The following is a 14,994-nucleotide window of genomic DNA, read 5'->3' on the forward strand; positions in this document are numbered from 1 at the left end:
AGTGGGGACAAAGGAGAAGTACTTCCTAAATGAAGCATTAATCCAAGTTCTGAATAAAAACAGTATCTCTAACACATTTCTTGTAAGGAGGATACTTCAGTCCCACTGATATCTAAATGATGCAAGTGGAAAAAAAGAAAGGGTTCTGTTGAGGGTTTTTTCCTCCTCCAAATACAGCTACAGTACTCACATCTTTGAACTCAAGCGAAGGAAAGCAATTAATGAGTTCTACATGCTGTTCTCAGCATCAGATACTATTGTAAGTTAAAAAAAAAAAATCAGTCTCAGTGTACTGCACAAATAGATACAAACATGCATATTTAAATCTTAATTCATCATCTTTAATGTCTATCCTGAAGAACTAAAACATACTTCTTCACTATATTCATAGCTTAATTTGTTCTATGACCTTAAAAAGACCCCTACAATGTCACTGCCCTACCACATTTTCAGCTAACCCACTCACCAGTTGTTCCTGGGTCTTTTGTTGATCATGGGATGCTTTTAGCAGGGCTTCCTTTGCCTCTTCTGCTTCTCTACGTTCTTTAGCCAGTTTTTCTGCTTCCTCCTGAGCTCGCTTTCTTTCCTGCTCCAGCTCCATGGCTCTACGGGTCTGTTCTTCCAGTTCTGAAGGAATAGCAGAGTACATTTGAAGAGAAATAAAGCAAAAAAGGTAGTAGGAGAGTGCCCTTATCCCTACCTCCTGGATGGAATCTTTCCTATAGAGAGAATGGTCAGACTCAAGCAACTATGTATGCCCTTTCCTCCACTTTACATTGCAAGTGGAGATTAAAGATGAAGAGCTAGACCTGCAAGCCAGCAGATTACTTGCTGATTGATTTGTGGGAAGTATCCATCTCGAAATGACATCCTTAAAGACAGAAAAACATGCTGCATTCCAATTGGGCACTGCAAAGTAATGCTGGCCAAGCAACTAGATTGTAAAAGCCAGGGCACTGGTTGATATGACCCTCGCTACACTTTCTGACTCTTTCCTCTACAGATGTGCTAAGATAAAGCTTCCAGCTGGCATGTGGACAACTGAAAGAGAATCTAGCTGCCAAAGAGGCAGCTTGGATGCCCCCCACCTCTTAAATACAAGCCATACTTCAGAGTATTTGCATCTGCTGAGTTGCATTCAGCTTCAGAAGGCTAAACTAGGGCCTTAACATTAGCCAGCACAAAATACTGGAATCTGAATGAATTGGAGATGCTCCTAGCTTTATTATTTGAATCTTTCTCATTCAGACTACCCAGACTGTGCATCTAATGAAATACTGGAGTATTTTCTATTACCTTGCTGAGCCTTCTTGGTTTGCTCCTCAATTTGCTTCAGTTTTTCCATCAGCTCCTCCTTCTCACGTTCAATCTTCTCCTTCTCTTTTTCTGCCAATTCCCTCTTCTTCTTCTCATTCTCCAGCAGGGCTCTGATAATGGGGAAAGTCATAATGCAATTTATAATTTACAGCTGTAGTCTGTAGTTCTTTCTAGTGAAACTATAAGCACACAAGAGAAATGCGCTAGATCACTCAGCTGATGATCTTTACTCCATATGTGCTCCTTTTAAAGTGAAGTGAAGAAACAAAAAGCTTGCTCTGCTGGCATTCACCTTAGTAGCATTACTATTATGAACTTCCACTAACTGAAGATCCTTATATCAAGATTCAGATTAACCCTTTCAAATAGATGGGCACGCATTTAATTCCAAGGAAGTGGTGGTAAACCACACCTGTGATGAGAGCCACTTCCATCATCTCATTAGATATACTGAAGCAGAAAGAAGTCTTCCCATTCTTGGCTCAAGCAGGTTAACATGCATGCTGCCAGCACTTCTATCTAGCACATGATACTACTGTGGAGTGATCAACCAAACCCGGGTTACTCAGAACCTTGCACAGACCTCTCCATCTGTTTCTGATGCTTCTCTTCCCGAGCCTGTGCTTTCATCTGCTGCACCTCAATGGTATCTGGTTTACGTCTGCGCATGTAGAGCTCATGGTTTCCCATACAAAGTGCCAGGATTCGTTTGTTAATCCGCAACCGAGGGGCATAGAATACGAAGTCCTTGGGACAAGAAAAAGGCAGCATTAAAATTGTTCCTTCGGTGTGGTAAAACTCTGTATGTATGCAACACACACCAAAACTCAACTTTCTAATACTGCTAGCCAGCATTTCTGATCAGTGTCTAATTCACCGCTGGTAGTAGACAGACCTCCATCTTTCAGGAGTGAAATTCAAGATGATAAATTGACACAGGGCAGAATTGCCTAACTTCCTGTTACAGTCTACTTGGTATCATCGTAAAGCACTTGTAGTACACAGTATGTAGCAGCTTGGCTCTTTTGTTTCATTAGAAATACAATCATGTCCAACCATGGGTGAGTTTACTAGGAACACTGAGGCTGTGCCTTCCTCCACTTTTATTACCACTTAATTCTTTAAATCTGGTCATCCAGATCATGTGTAAGTTTTTCTCTTATGCCACAGAGTGTTAAAAATTATGTCCTAAGGAAAAATAACTTAATTCTGTTAAAACAAAAACAGCAGCAAGAAAATGCTTCCAAGCAGCTGAAAAAAACCCAAGAATGACCAGAAGAACAGAAGGTATCAGCTGACACAGGATATTAACAGGCCTCAAAGAGTAAATTAACTTAAATAATGTTCATTCAAATAAATAAGGAAAAAATGTTCCCAGTGCACCCTACAAAATGATGCAAAGCTTCAGCTTCAAGTAAAACACAGTGAAAGATGATCCCATGCTACTAAAGTCAATGGAAGCATACAACAGTTAGCACAGGTGCTTCAGATCCCCTAATCAAATCAGAGAATTAAAGTGGTTGTAGGAGAACCAGAAACCCTAAGCAAAAAGCCTCTCTCTCTCTGACTTTGGACAGCATAAAGTTGCAGTGAACAAATGCCTCCCTTCCCAGCCTGAACCAATTTCCATCTATCCCCTTATTGCAGTTCAATACATTCTTGACATACTGCCCCAAACTGGTAGTAGAGAACTACTTAAGCAACTACTGATGTTACTGATAAAAATAATATTTACAACTAAAATAAGTAAAACCACAGACAACTGATCATTCATTTTATATGATCCAGTAGCAATGGAGAATGGCTTTAAACTAAAAGAGGGAAGATTTGGTTTAGATGCTAGAAGGAAATTCTTTTACTCAAAGGATGGTTAAGCCCTGATACAGACTGCCCAGAAGTGTAGGTGCCTCTTCCCTGGAGGCCAGGCTGAATGCGACCTGGGCAGCCTGATCTGGTGAGAGGGCAACCTTGACCACAGCAGCAGGGGTGGAACTGGATGACCTTTCAGGTCCATTCCAAACCAAACCATTCTACAATTCATCTAAGAAGAAACGGAAAGTTCAAAAGCTTTAATATGGCTGTTGCTTCTTACTGGTGCTTTCTTGTCAATAGGCTTGATTACAAACTTCTTGTCATTGAAAGAAATATTTCTGATTTCACTCCAAGGGAATCCAATTTTTGGTGTTAGCCTGCAGAAGCAGAAAACAGAGGAGATATAAGTCCCACAGCATTTCAAATTCCTGAACTACAACATAAAGCTCAAAATTCTGAAAAACCTGCCCTCGTGACATTTCAGTACTCTCAGGTTGACTGGAATAAGCAAATAAAACTGGTCAGATAAATGAACTAGGGAGCAGTTTTCCAATCCTGTTTGATTAAATGGAGAACAGCTGAAGAATGCATCCACATCAGGAAGACAAAGGATAGAGGTAAAACTAGCGTGGTAAGATTTGAGTGTCTCATGGGTTTTGCTCCTAAGCAGCACATTTTATGGGGCATTCTAGCAAAAACACAACTAAGAATGACACATAAGCAGCAGAGTTCAGTATAAGAGCAAAATACCAGAGCAGATTAACAATTACTTTTAACTACCTTTACACTGAAAAGGACAAGAAGTCAATGATGAGGAGAGTGGATTTATTACCTGTCATTCTGCTCATAAATGTTGAGTCCAAGAGCATCTACACCTAGCCAGAGTTCAGAGCCCTTTTTGTTTTTAATGCTGAAGTAGTTCACACCGTACATTTCCAAGTCCTGTGCTATTTTTAGGTACTCCAAAACAGCATCTTCTCTGTATTATGCAAAAAGAAAGATATTCTTTATCAAGTCAATAAGCCATTTCATCAAGAAGGTGCTGACTATCTACACAGATAGAACAGCAATAGACTAGCCAAAGATTCCAAGAATCATCCTTGAAGACAAGAGTGAACAAGCTCTGCAAGTCTAGTTTTGTTTTTACTAACATCAGCCAGTTACATGGACTATCAAGGTCAGAGGCACATTGGCCTAGTTACTCTCAGTAGAATAAACTGATGAATGCTAACTCATGCTGGAGCAAGCTGCAGATTACTGTGCGACTTCATACAGTATACACTAGCATATATCACACTACCTTAAATACAGCAGTTTCACATGCATCAGTTACCTAATCATTCCTCGATGTTCTTCATGCCACACCTGGATCCTCTCCTCCCACTGGTCCTTGTTAAGCTTGTGCTGCTCCAGAACTCTAGAAAGAATACACTGGATTTTTGAGACCAGCCACTGCATTTATGCACACACCACCACATCGGTCCAGAACAAGGCTATATTATATACTCCATGGACATCACAGCTCCCAACACAAAAAACATTTCCAGAAATATGGGTTTATAAGGCTAGGCAGAGACACATCAGTAGAGTATTCAAGGCTTCTGACAAATAACAAGCTGTATTCAGCTATGTTTCTCCTTGTACCATTACGTTATCAGGCTTTTATTAGAGCTTCTCCAACTACTTCCAATTACAATTTCCTCAGCAGCAATAAGATCTTTAAGAGAGGCCCAAGGCTATATCTTATTATGAATTCTCTGGTTAAGACTCCAAAAAAATTCCAAACATCTTAGCACAAAGATGTTTTAAAACTGAACAAATTCTCATACCTCTGTGGGAGCAGTTTGTCACTAGCAAGGTAACCAGACTTGTGCACTTCTTTATTGAAGTCGCCGTACTTGGACTGGACAGCATAGGAAGCCAGTAGGACAGCTGTTTCTGGAGGACAGTAAATGTCATCATTCAGAATTGCCTCCTTCACTTGGAGGAAGAACAGGCGCTGTGTGATGTCCTGGATCAGCTCTTCAGCCACATCTTCCGGGTAGAACTTGGCTCGGAATTTGAAAAGAAGAGGGCTTTCCTTGCGTACATCCTGTGCTGTTACCTGGAGCAACAGAGTTACCAGATTTTATAGCTAACATGTCAAATGAAAGTCAGCAGGATTAATGGTCAGAAAGAGAAGACAAGCATGCATTAGAAAAAAAACCCTTTGTAACACAAATATGAATGGGTAAGATGCTCACATGAGCATCACATTAACAGTTACAAGGGCAGTTAACAGATCTTGCAGGCTAGGGAAGATTGACTGTATGATGGGAATAGGGACGTGTGACCCATGAAGAATAAGAGGATGCTGTCCAGACATGAACAGATGAGATCAGGAAAGTCAGGCCACAGACGGAATTGACCTTAGCAAAGGATATGGTAAAATAACAAGAGATTCTACAGGTACACTGCTCAGAAGACAATGGTCAAGGAACGTGATAAATGAGAAGGAAGAAATTGCAACAGTCATGAGAAGGCTGAGGTATTCAACAAGTTCCTGGCCTCAATCTTCACAGAATCACAAAATTGGAGGGGTTGGAAAGGACCTCAAGAGATCAGAGTCCAACCCTCCTCCTAGCAATGAAGCAAGTTCCCTACAACAGGTCTCACAGGTAGGCACCCAGACCAGGTCTTGAATATTTCCATAGAAAGAGGCTCCACAGCTTGTCTGGAAAACCTGCTACAGTGCTCCATCATCCCTATTGTAAAGTTCTTCAGCATGTTTGTACGCAGCTCCCTATGTCCTCATAGGCTTCGCACATCTCTCATGCCATTGAAGCTCTAGGTGAGAGTTGGAGGAGTAAAATTCCTCCTGCTGTAGCGTAACAGCAAGTTTGAGACTGCCTGATAAGACTAATGTATACAGGTCTATGGGACCCAATGACACACATCCCAGGATCTTGATGGAACTGTACATAAAGTCTGAAGGCTGATCATAAGGAAAGAATGCCACCCAAAATAACCTGGTCAAGCTTGAAAAGTAGAACCATGTGAACCTAATGAGGTTCAACAAGGTCGGGTGCACAAAGTTAAACTTGCATTGCTGCAATCCCAATTATATGTACAGACTGGGAGAAGAACTTATTGAGAGCAGCCCCATGGAAAAGGACTTGGGGCTTCTGGTGGACAAAAAGCTTGACACAAGCCAACAGTGTTTACTTGCAGCTCAGAAGGCTGGCGGTATCCCGGGCTGCACCAAAAGGGGCATCAGAGTTAGAGAGAGGATTAACCCTCTCAGCTCTGTCCTCTTAAGGCCCTTATCTGGAACTGTATCCAGGCCTGGGGCCCCCAGCACTACAAAGACATGGAGCTGTTGGAGAAGGTTCAGAAGAGGGCGACAGAGACTGTCAGAGGACTGAGGCATCTCTCCTAAGAGGAAAGGTTGAAGATAAGCTTGTTCAGCCTGAAGAAGAGAAAGCTTCGGAGAGACCTCACTGCAGCCTTCCAGTACTTAAAGGGAGCTGATAAAAAATAGTTCTCTCTCCTGTTTATGTGGTTCAATAGGACAAGGGAAAATGGTTTTGAAATAAAAGATGAGAGATTTAGATTATACTAGGAGGTTTTGTTTTATTTTTTTGTTTGTTTGTTTTTCCTTTTTTTTTTTTTAAAGTTTCTTTTTGTTGTTGTTGTTTTTGTTTTGTTTGTTTGTTGTTTTTAATTTTTTACTCAGGGTATGGTAAGGCACTGGCACAGGCTGCCTATTAGAGTTGTGGCTGCCCCATCCCTGGAGGTGACTGAGATCAGGCTGCGTGGGGCCTGGCCAGCCTGATCTGGTGAGCGGCAATCTTAGGTTGGAACTAGATGATTTTTAAGGTCCCTTCTATGCCTTTCTATGACTCTAACAATCGAAGGAAGGTGGTATCAACTCCCTAATCTTGCTGTAAACTTCATGTCCGTAAAGAAGCAAGATCCCTGATAGAAGTACAGAGTCTGCTCCTGTCCTCCAAGAGAAGGGAACCTCAGACAAATGAGAGGTTGAAGCAAACATACCTTTTTATTTAATTTGAGCCACGTTGAGAATCCCTTTGTATCTTGATACTGGAGTCCAAAGAACCAGACTTCTCTCAGACCAATTGTCTTGACAACCTGCAATAAAGATAATTAGCAAGAGCCATGGCCAGACAGGCTGATCTCACTGGTAGCAGAAAACCTGTCTGAAGTAAGTTCAGATGAGCAGAGACCTAGCATTCTGCCACCCCTGACACTGTGCTCACTCATAGATGACAGAGCATCTGAGAAATCCCGTGTGGGAAACACATGCATCTCTTTCCCCATATCCTTAAGATTGGTTGTTACTTTAAATCAAATACTATATTGATTAGCCACTTACAAGCCAACTTTTATAGCCAAAATACAATGCAATGGATCTGTCAGGTGTAGCAGGAAAGAACCTCCACAGGAAATATTTATGCTGGCATAGAAGCTCTCTTCTTAATCATGTCTCTAGCAGGCCACAACTGTTACAAAAATAAAAGGCAGCTTTACAAATATACTGTAACAAAAAAAAAAAAAGCGCATCATGGGGGAGGGCAAGACTACTGTAATATAATGCTAGTAGAAAGGAGAGAGAATTTTTTTTATAATGCAAGTTCACCAGCACAGGGCCACCACTTTGTGCTCTGGCAAGTCTGAGGCACACCTGCTATAGGGTTCATTCAGTCTAAAAACTGAAATTCCTTCACATCCTTCCCGGACACCCTGGAGTTGATCTTATGCCTGCAAACAGGGCAACGACCTTTAACTTCCACTACCAGACAAAGGAGGAGAAAGGATAAAACACTTATCTTGAGGTCTAACACTGTACCTGGAGTACTGCTTTTCAACATTACTCCCCCCTGTGCTTGCTTCCAGCTTTCCTCCTGCAGAGGCTAAAGGATTTGACAGATAGTTGAGGTAGATTTAGTCCTGCCTTGTCCCATGATTTACATGATGCCTCTCTAATTCTCTAATTTCTTTTAAGTTACTTCCTTGCTGATTCCTAAAGATGTGCTCTATTCTCTTTTATGTGGAGTCCAGATTTGTAAAGCCACAAAATTAAGGACACGGGGTCCCTGCAAACATATTACTAGTTCAATTATTTAGGGCTTGGATCAGACATTTCTGCTGGCTTTACAGAAGTAGTATCATAGCAGAAAAAAAAAAAAGCTTTCAGCAGCTGCATGCTGTTAGAAACACACACACACAACCTACATAAGGCCACATAGACTATACACTATTCTTCAAGTCCATGAAATTATTCAGCCTATCTTTGCCTGAATATGGAGAGCTGGCCTAAATAACACGTTAAACAAAGAATGTAGGTCTGATAGCCCTTCACGTACACACGTCACATAGTGGGACGCGCCCAGCTAAGGAGGGTTTCAAAAAAGCATTAGATTTCGCAGTATATATATAGAAAACTCTTGGTAGAAAGAGAGGAAGAAAGGCTGTCCTAGAGCCTAAGAAAAGCTTTGTTCTCTGCAATATTAACATTTGAATAGAATGGAGGCTCACCCCCACTGCTGTATGTGTCTGCTTGCCTCACTTTCATTTGTCTGCAGCTTAAGCCTGGGAATTCAATAAGCTGAACTGCCAGCAAGGAGCTGAATGGCATCACACTGAGGCCTCGCACAAAAGGACTTTTATTCCACAGCAGAAGTCTGCACAGCAATTGCATTGACAACAATGGTCTGGACAGAGGAGAGGGGGAGACAGCACAGCACACACACAAGAACTTCACAGCCCCAGTCGGCTACTAAATCAAACTAAGATGCACTGCAATTCCTCCTCTAGGAATTATGTGAAATGTAAAGCAAGGCACATGGTGGCTTGTTAATCTGAGCATGGATCTGTACCATTCAGCCTTCATCCTTAAAGTAAAGGCTGATGATGGTAGTCTCTACCAAGTGACAGTCCTTTCCACCTCAGCTTCAACAGGATATTTGGTTCAATTTTGAAAGCAAAACTATCATGAGCTAAAAAGTTTTCTACAGGAAAACTCCACTTTTTCATGTCTGCATGGCTTTCTCACCTCCCCCTCCACAAACACCGGTCTCCTTCCCAGCTATTGTTCTTGCCATTAAGAGCTGTCTCACAGCAGAAGGAGGGCCACAAGTAGACCTCTTAAATGTAAATTTTAGCACGAGGATGACTGTTCAAGATTGCTATAGTTCTCAACCTAGGAAAATTGTCTGGAGAAGAGGAGGCTCAGGGGAGACCTTACAGCTGTCCACTTGAAAGCAGAAAGTACCTGAAAGGAGATTGTGTCGGCCTCTTCTCTCACATAAATTGCAACAGGACTAGAGAGAATGTCCTCAAGTTGCACCAGGAGAGGTTCAGGCTGGATATTAGGAAAAATTTCTTCTCTAAAAGAGTGGTCAGGCACAGGATCAGGCTCTGTCCAGGGAGGTGGTTGAGATACCATCTCTGGAGGTGTTCAAGAAACATTTAAATGTTGTTCTAAGAGACATGGTTTAGTAGTGAAATATTAGTGGTAGGTAGACATTTGGACTAGATGATTCTGGAGGAAATACACCACACATGCAAACAAGTGCAGATCCAGCATGAAAGCAATATTTACACAAAGACAAAAGCAAAGTATTCAAGCAAAAAAGACATTTCAAGTTCCTGCTTCAAAGGATAGAGCATCACAAAGCATCCACAATACTACATATGTCTCGAACATTGCCTGTTGTCCTTTCCAAAGATGAAAAGGCCATGAGAGGCATGTCAAGTATTTTTGACAGAAATTTGCTTGCAAACAATACTGCTGGACTGCTCTGACCTGGCTAATCTACCTCATCTGCAGTTTAATATGCCATAGTTTTTCTATTCAATTTAGTAAAAGAGACACTTTGCAGATAAATGTCATTTAATTATCCTGCTTTCACTGCCACTGAAAACCTCTGTGCCACTGCACAAGTGTCCTTCCTTGATTAGGCCATGGATTAGACAAGCAAAAGATCTCAATCAGGCCCAGGTATTATTTGGCTTTATATCCTGCAATGATCATGACTGGGGAAGCCTTCTCTCAATTACTTTTCAAAATTGAATACAGCATTGACTCAGCTAGTATTCAGGCACATTATGTCCAAAATGAAGCATGAGTAGAGAGAAGTAGAAATAAGAATTCGCAAAAGTAAAAGAAAAAAAATACAAATTCCGCTTCTTAGTTCAATTGCAGAACCAGGTTCCTCAGAGAGTTCAGCACTATTATATATTCATCTCAGAAGCACTCCTTCCACCTCTTACAGAGAGTAGTACTTTTAAAGTATAAGCTGACCTTACCAAAACTTCAAATAACGTAATCCAGGCAACCCTGTGAAATCTAGACTTGGCCAAGAGAAAGATGCTGTGTGCACTAGCTGAATCTTTCTCTTACTAACATTCAAAAACAACAACAACAACAACCAGCAAATGTGAGAAGGGAAGAGAACAATGACACTTTGACCAAGATTAGCTACAATGCTTGAAAAGTCACTTATCCTCTAAAGAAGTAAATGGAACCATTGGCATTACTGTTTGCTTCAGGTGCTGACCTCATACCCAGGAAAGTGTCTTGGGAAGGCCAACAACTTGCTGTCACAATCTGAAGTAATAGAAAGCTTTTCTAGTGTCTAGTGAACAGACATTAGTCAGACAGCAATCATTGCTTAGATCCCTTTAGTAGCATCAGCAGGGAAAACAGCCCTGAGCTAGCCCTTTAGAGGAACTAATCTACACAAATAGCTCAGCCATTTTGAACCTATCAGATACATGCCAGATAAAAGTATTAAAAAAAAAATTATGAAGATGACAAGCCAGAATTGGATAAGCTACAAGATTGCACTTCTCCTAAATTCTCTTAAGAGTGAACAAGTATTTGTTTTAAAGAGCAACGAAGAGAGACGATGGGGGTAAAGCAGAGCACTGGATTAAAGATTAAGTGAAGATGAGAACTATGTTTAACATACGCAACAGTAGGAAGCCTATAGCTACAGCATACAAGCACTTGCACCCCTATCCCAGCAATTTTCAGCCTTGATGTGCAATTCTGCCTGTGGACAAATTCTTTCTTCCACACATGCAGCTGTTCACAAAGGAGTGAAATCAATTACTGAGAGATGAAAAGTTCCCATACAGGAGAAACGATTACAAGCTTCACAAACACAGACAAGCTGTTCAAGTCCAAGTTTCACACCACAGTTTCATTTTGTACTCAATGTCCAGTGAGGCAAAAGCTACAGGTGGTCTAGAGCAGACTGAAAAATTTAGGCAGACTTAAAGCACTACTAACTTCAGCAGCAACACTTCCTAGTACCTGGTGCTTTGTTTACACAATGCCAAAAATCAGATGTTGAAAAATAGTTACAGGAAGCATCCAACTGAAGAAGCACTTCTCCAAAAAATAAATAAGTAAAATAAAATTACAAAATTCAGTTCATCTCTTGATGAATTTAGGAGTATATCATGTAAGCTTTAATAGAATAAGGTTTCATTAACTAACTGGTGGAGTTCCACATTGCACACATGCATTCTCAATGGAATCCAGAACTAAATTCCATCTATCAAAAGAACTGCGAGAGTCTTGAGATCACACAGGGCTCAATATACTGGAGCTACATGGAAACAGCTGAGAAACTACACTGCAGCACAGAACTTTTTTGAAAGCCTTTTTTCCTATCCCATCATAAAAGGGCACTCTTTGCTAAGCCATAGAATCTCACTCTACTGCATTCCAGGGCTGTGCTATAGAGGACAATATAGTATCTAGCTTTGAATCATTCAGGTGAGTATGAGGGAAAGTAGCAGTTTGTGGTTAAAAATAAATAAATAAATAAATAAATAAATCAGGCTCTCCATCCCCACATGAAATAGCTGACCTCTACAGGTGGGTCTGCTCTTCAGTTTCTCTGTTTATTAAGACAGGCTCAGGGTAGAGCTGGTCCCAGAATGCCTAGTACTACCGAGCCACGGCCATACCTGGCATACCTGGTCTGGCAGTTCCTTCATCTGGTCATGAATCTGAGATTCATTTTACTTTCCTTCAAGCCATGAACTTATTACTCAGATTCTTCTCTGATTAGGAAATCCTTGATCTTTTCCTCAGTGTCCTCACAAAGCCTTGACTGTCTACAGGAAGAGACTACGTCACTTGCGAGCAGCACAGATGCTTTGAGTGGCTAGACAGTTGCCTAGATATGCCTTTCAGGATTACAGCAGGAACACACTGGAGCCTGTCAAAGTTTCAGCAGCTGCAGTTAAGTCTGTCTTCAGCTGCTCCAAACTTGGGTTGCATGTCTCCCTCTTTCTGTTTGGACCAAAGTAGAAAGAACCTTGCCCAGTCAGTGAATGCAGGGGAAGGCTAAAGCACCTAGATGAAGGCTCAATATAATACAGTACATAACTTTTCTTAGGATCGCCCTCAAGCTGTGTTGGGAGCATAGAATATCATTTTGCGTGCACAATGCTGCAACAATGTTTGAAACCTCAGCTAAGACCATCCTGTTCTAGATCAGTTTCTCTTTGAAATCAATTACACAATGTTTGCAAGTAAGCCAAGCTTAACAGTAGCTGCCCTGCAAGACTGATCTCATGAGTTGGATAGCAGTAGATATCTGCAGCCACAACTCAAATTATGAACTACAGTATCAATACAGTTTAGTGAAAGTAAGAAAAGCTCCTAACATATTCTAAGAAAACCAAACAGTAGTTTTGAAAAAAGCATGTCATTTCATATTTTTGAGTTCTCTTAAAGTTGCTACACACACTGTCATTTAATACTGGAAGCCCTTAGAAACTGTTGTCAGAATCACAACACTAGCATCAACTTCAGATCTTCTGCAGCTCCATTGCTTACCTGATCAAAGAGTTGTTTCCCTGTAGTGTTGGGCTGGATGGCAAATTCCAGCTCAGCATCCATGGTGGTAACACGCACACTGATCTGGAAATCAGAACAGACATCATTATAATACATGCACTGACATTACACAATAATGAAAAACATCATCTGTCTCCATCCAGAGACCCATTCCCAGGGTTCTAAAAACTCCACTGCCAGCAGTTATAAAGTCACCTGCCCAGGCAGCCCAGAGTTCCCAGCACCCACCACTTCAGCTTGCTCACAGAGCATAGCTTTCAGATGTCTTAGTGTTCATCCTGCCTGATGCAACTTGCATACAAATCTACATACTGATAACATATGAGAGGGCCATTTACAGCTGATGAGGTTGTATTTCTCAGTGTAGGAAATCCTGGAATCATTCAACAAAGCAAAGATGTCTCAGACCTCGGAACATATGAAGGATAAATATCAAGAAAGTTCTTGGAAGCAAAAACAACCTCAACCTGTTGCAGAAGAGTAGTAGGTACAGAACAATATTGTTCCAGTCTCCATAGATATCTGGGGAGATTATAAGGCACAATTCCTGATATTGTTCAAGGGCTACGAGTTAGAAAGCAAACAAGATAGAATAACATGCGAAGGCAAAAAGAACACATGCTGAACTAAGACACTAGTATGAGCAGGCACTTCACAAACCAGTAGAATGATCCCTATGTAGTTGCATACTACCACCTGGTTCTCAGGGAGGTGAAACATCTAGAAACAGTGAATAAATGTTTTAGGTGACCTTACTATGCAGCCAAATTTATTAAAAAGATCTTAAGCAAAAGGAAATGAGATAATGAATTGCCTTTCAGAAGAAATATTATATGATACACTCTAGTAACAAGCTTCTCACCATGAAATGAAACTGGCAAGAAAACTGCAACAAGCAGGATTATAATTTCATTTTACAGAAGCAAGAATATACCTGTTTATCTTTCACTGACAGTTATCAGGGAACAAGTTCAGAGATAAGGAGCAGAAGCTTCTTATCTCAAACATTTGATTAAAACATGGCTGATTCCATTTACAACTTCACATTATCAGAATATTTTGTAGATTCCTAGATGTAGGAATACTCCCTCCTGGACACACAGATGACTTAACTTCTAACCAGGCCAAGTCTTCAAGTACACTGAGATTTCTGAGAGCTCATTTCTACTTGCTTGTTTATACTCCAAAAAAGAAAAACAAAGAAGCTGCAAAGATTTTAAGAACAAAAACGATTTTAACACTTCTCCAGTAGAGCAAAGGTTGAAAATGTGAAGGTACATAGACAAGATTCAAAGTGCACAAAACCCCAGTGTTTTACTGGGCATTACTCTTGCAGCTCACTTCACTGCCAACAGCAATTTGCTGTATATCACTAAAACCTCATTTATTTGCTCTCCAGTGTAATCCACCTTCTTAGCCTACCCATTTTTCAGGGGTTAGAAAGGTACGCTGTGAACAGTTTCAGTAAGAGAGCTCAAACTGCCATTTATACTGTAAGTTAACAGTGTGACCAGAGACTAAAAAGATAGAGTAAGCACAGAATCGTCTGATATGCTTGCTAGGACTGAGAGCCCCAAACCAGTTTTGCTACTTGTACTTAGAAGCAGTTTCTTGCACCAGAGGAGTGTCAGCTTCTACATCTGCCTTCCTTAGAACATATACCAGCAAGAACAAAGATATCCATAAATTATGTCTAAAAGGCATTGGGTTAAACAAGTCATTAAGCAACAGATTGTTGTTTGCTTGCTTTAAAGCCCCTTCTGTTCACCTAATCCACTTACATACCAGCTATCATGAAAAGAATATATATAGGCTTTCGGTTCTCCTGTTAATGGACAAAAATGCAGTAGCTACCCTTGGCTGACAACACCTGCATAAGTGATTAAATGCAGAAGTATCTGAGCACAGTGGAAGTACCAGAAATCAGAAACATTTATGGCAGCTCTTGGCAACCTGTGCCTGAATTACTTTTCAGCTCTGCT

At 40.9% G+C, this 14,994-nt stretch overlaps 1 protein-coding gene across 3 annotated transcripts in view; it reads right to left on the reverse strand.

The window, feature by feature from the left end:
* The window catches only part of MSN (moesin), a 37,295-nt gene that overhangs the window by 5,072 nt on the left and 17,229 nt on the right, over positions 1–14,994 (reverse strand). For 2 of the 3 annotated variants that reach the window (XM_052672738.1, XM_052672737.1), the window contains exons 2-10: positions 12,992–13,075; positions 7,165–7,260; positions 4,959–5,233; positions 4,463–4,546; positions 3,962–4,108; positions 3,410–3,506; positions 1,901–2,064; positions 1,297–1,427; positions 467–627 (exon numbers count right to left, since the gene is read on the reverse strand). In XM_052672738.1, the coding sequence (XP_052528698.1) occupies positions 467–627; positions 1,297–1,427; positions 1,901–2,064; positions 3,410–3,506; positions 3,962–4,108; positions 4,463–4,546; positions 4,959–5,233; positions 7,165–7,260; positions 12,992–13,075 (1,239 nt within the window). Of the gene's footprint in view, positions 1–466; positions 628–1,296; positions 1,428–1,900; positions 2,065–3,409; positions 3,507–3,961; positions 4,109–4,462; positions 4,547–4,958; positions 5,234–7,164; positions 7,261–12,991; positions 13,076–14,994 lie in introns of those variants that run through there. The other variant, XM_052672739.1, reaches the window with a different exon arrangement.

The sequence above is a fragment of the Tympanuchus pallidicinctus genome, unplaced genomic scaffold (assembly GCF_026119805.1).
Source record: "Tympanuchus pallidicinctus isolate F22 unplaced genomic scaffold, pur_lepc_1.0 scaffold13, whole genome shotgun sequence".
In the NCBI taxonomy this organism is placed as follows: Eukaryota; Metazoa; Chordata; class Aves; order Galliformes; family Phasianidae; genus Tympanuchus; species Tympanuchus pallidicinctus.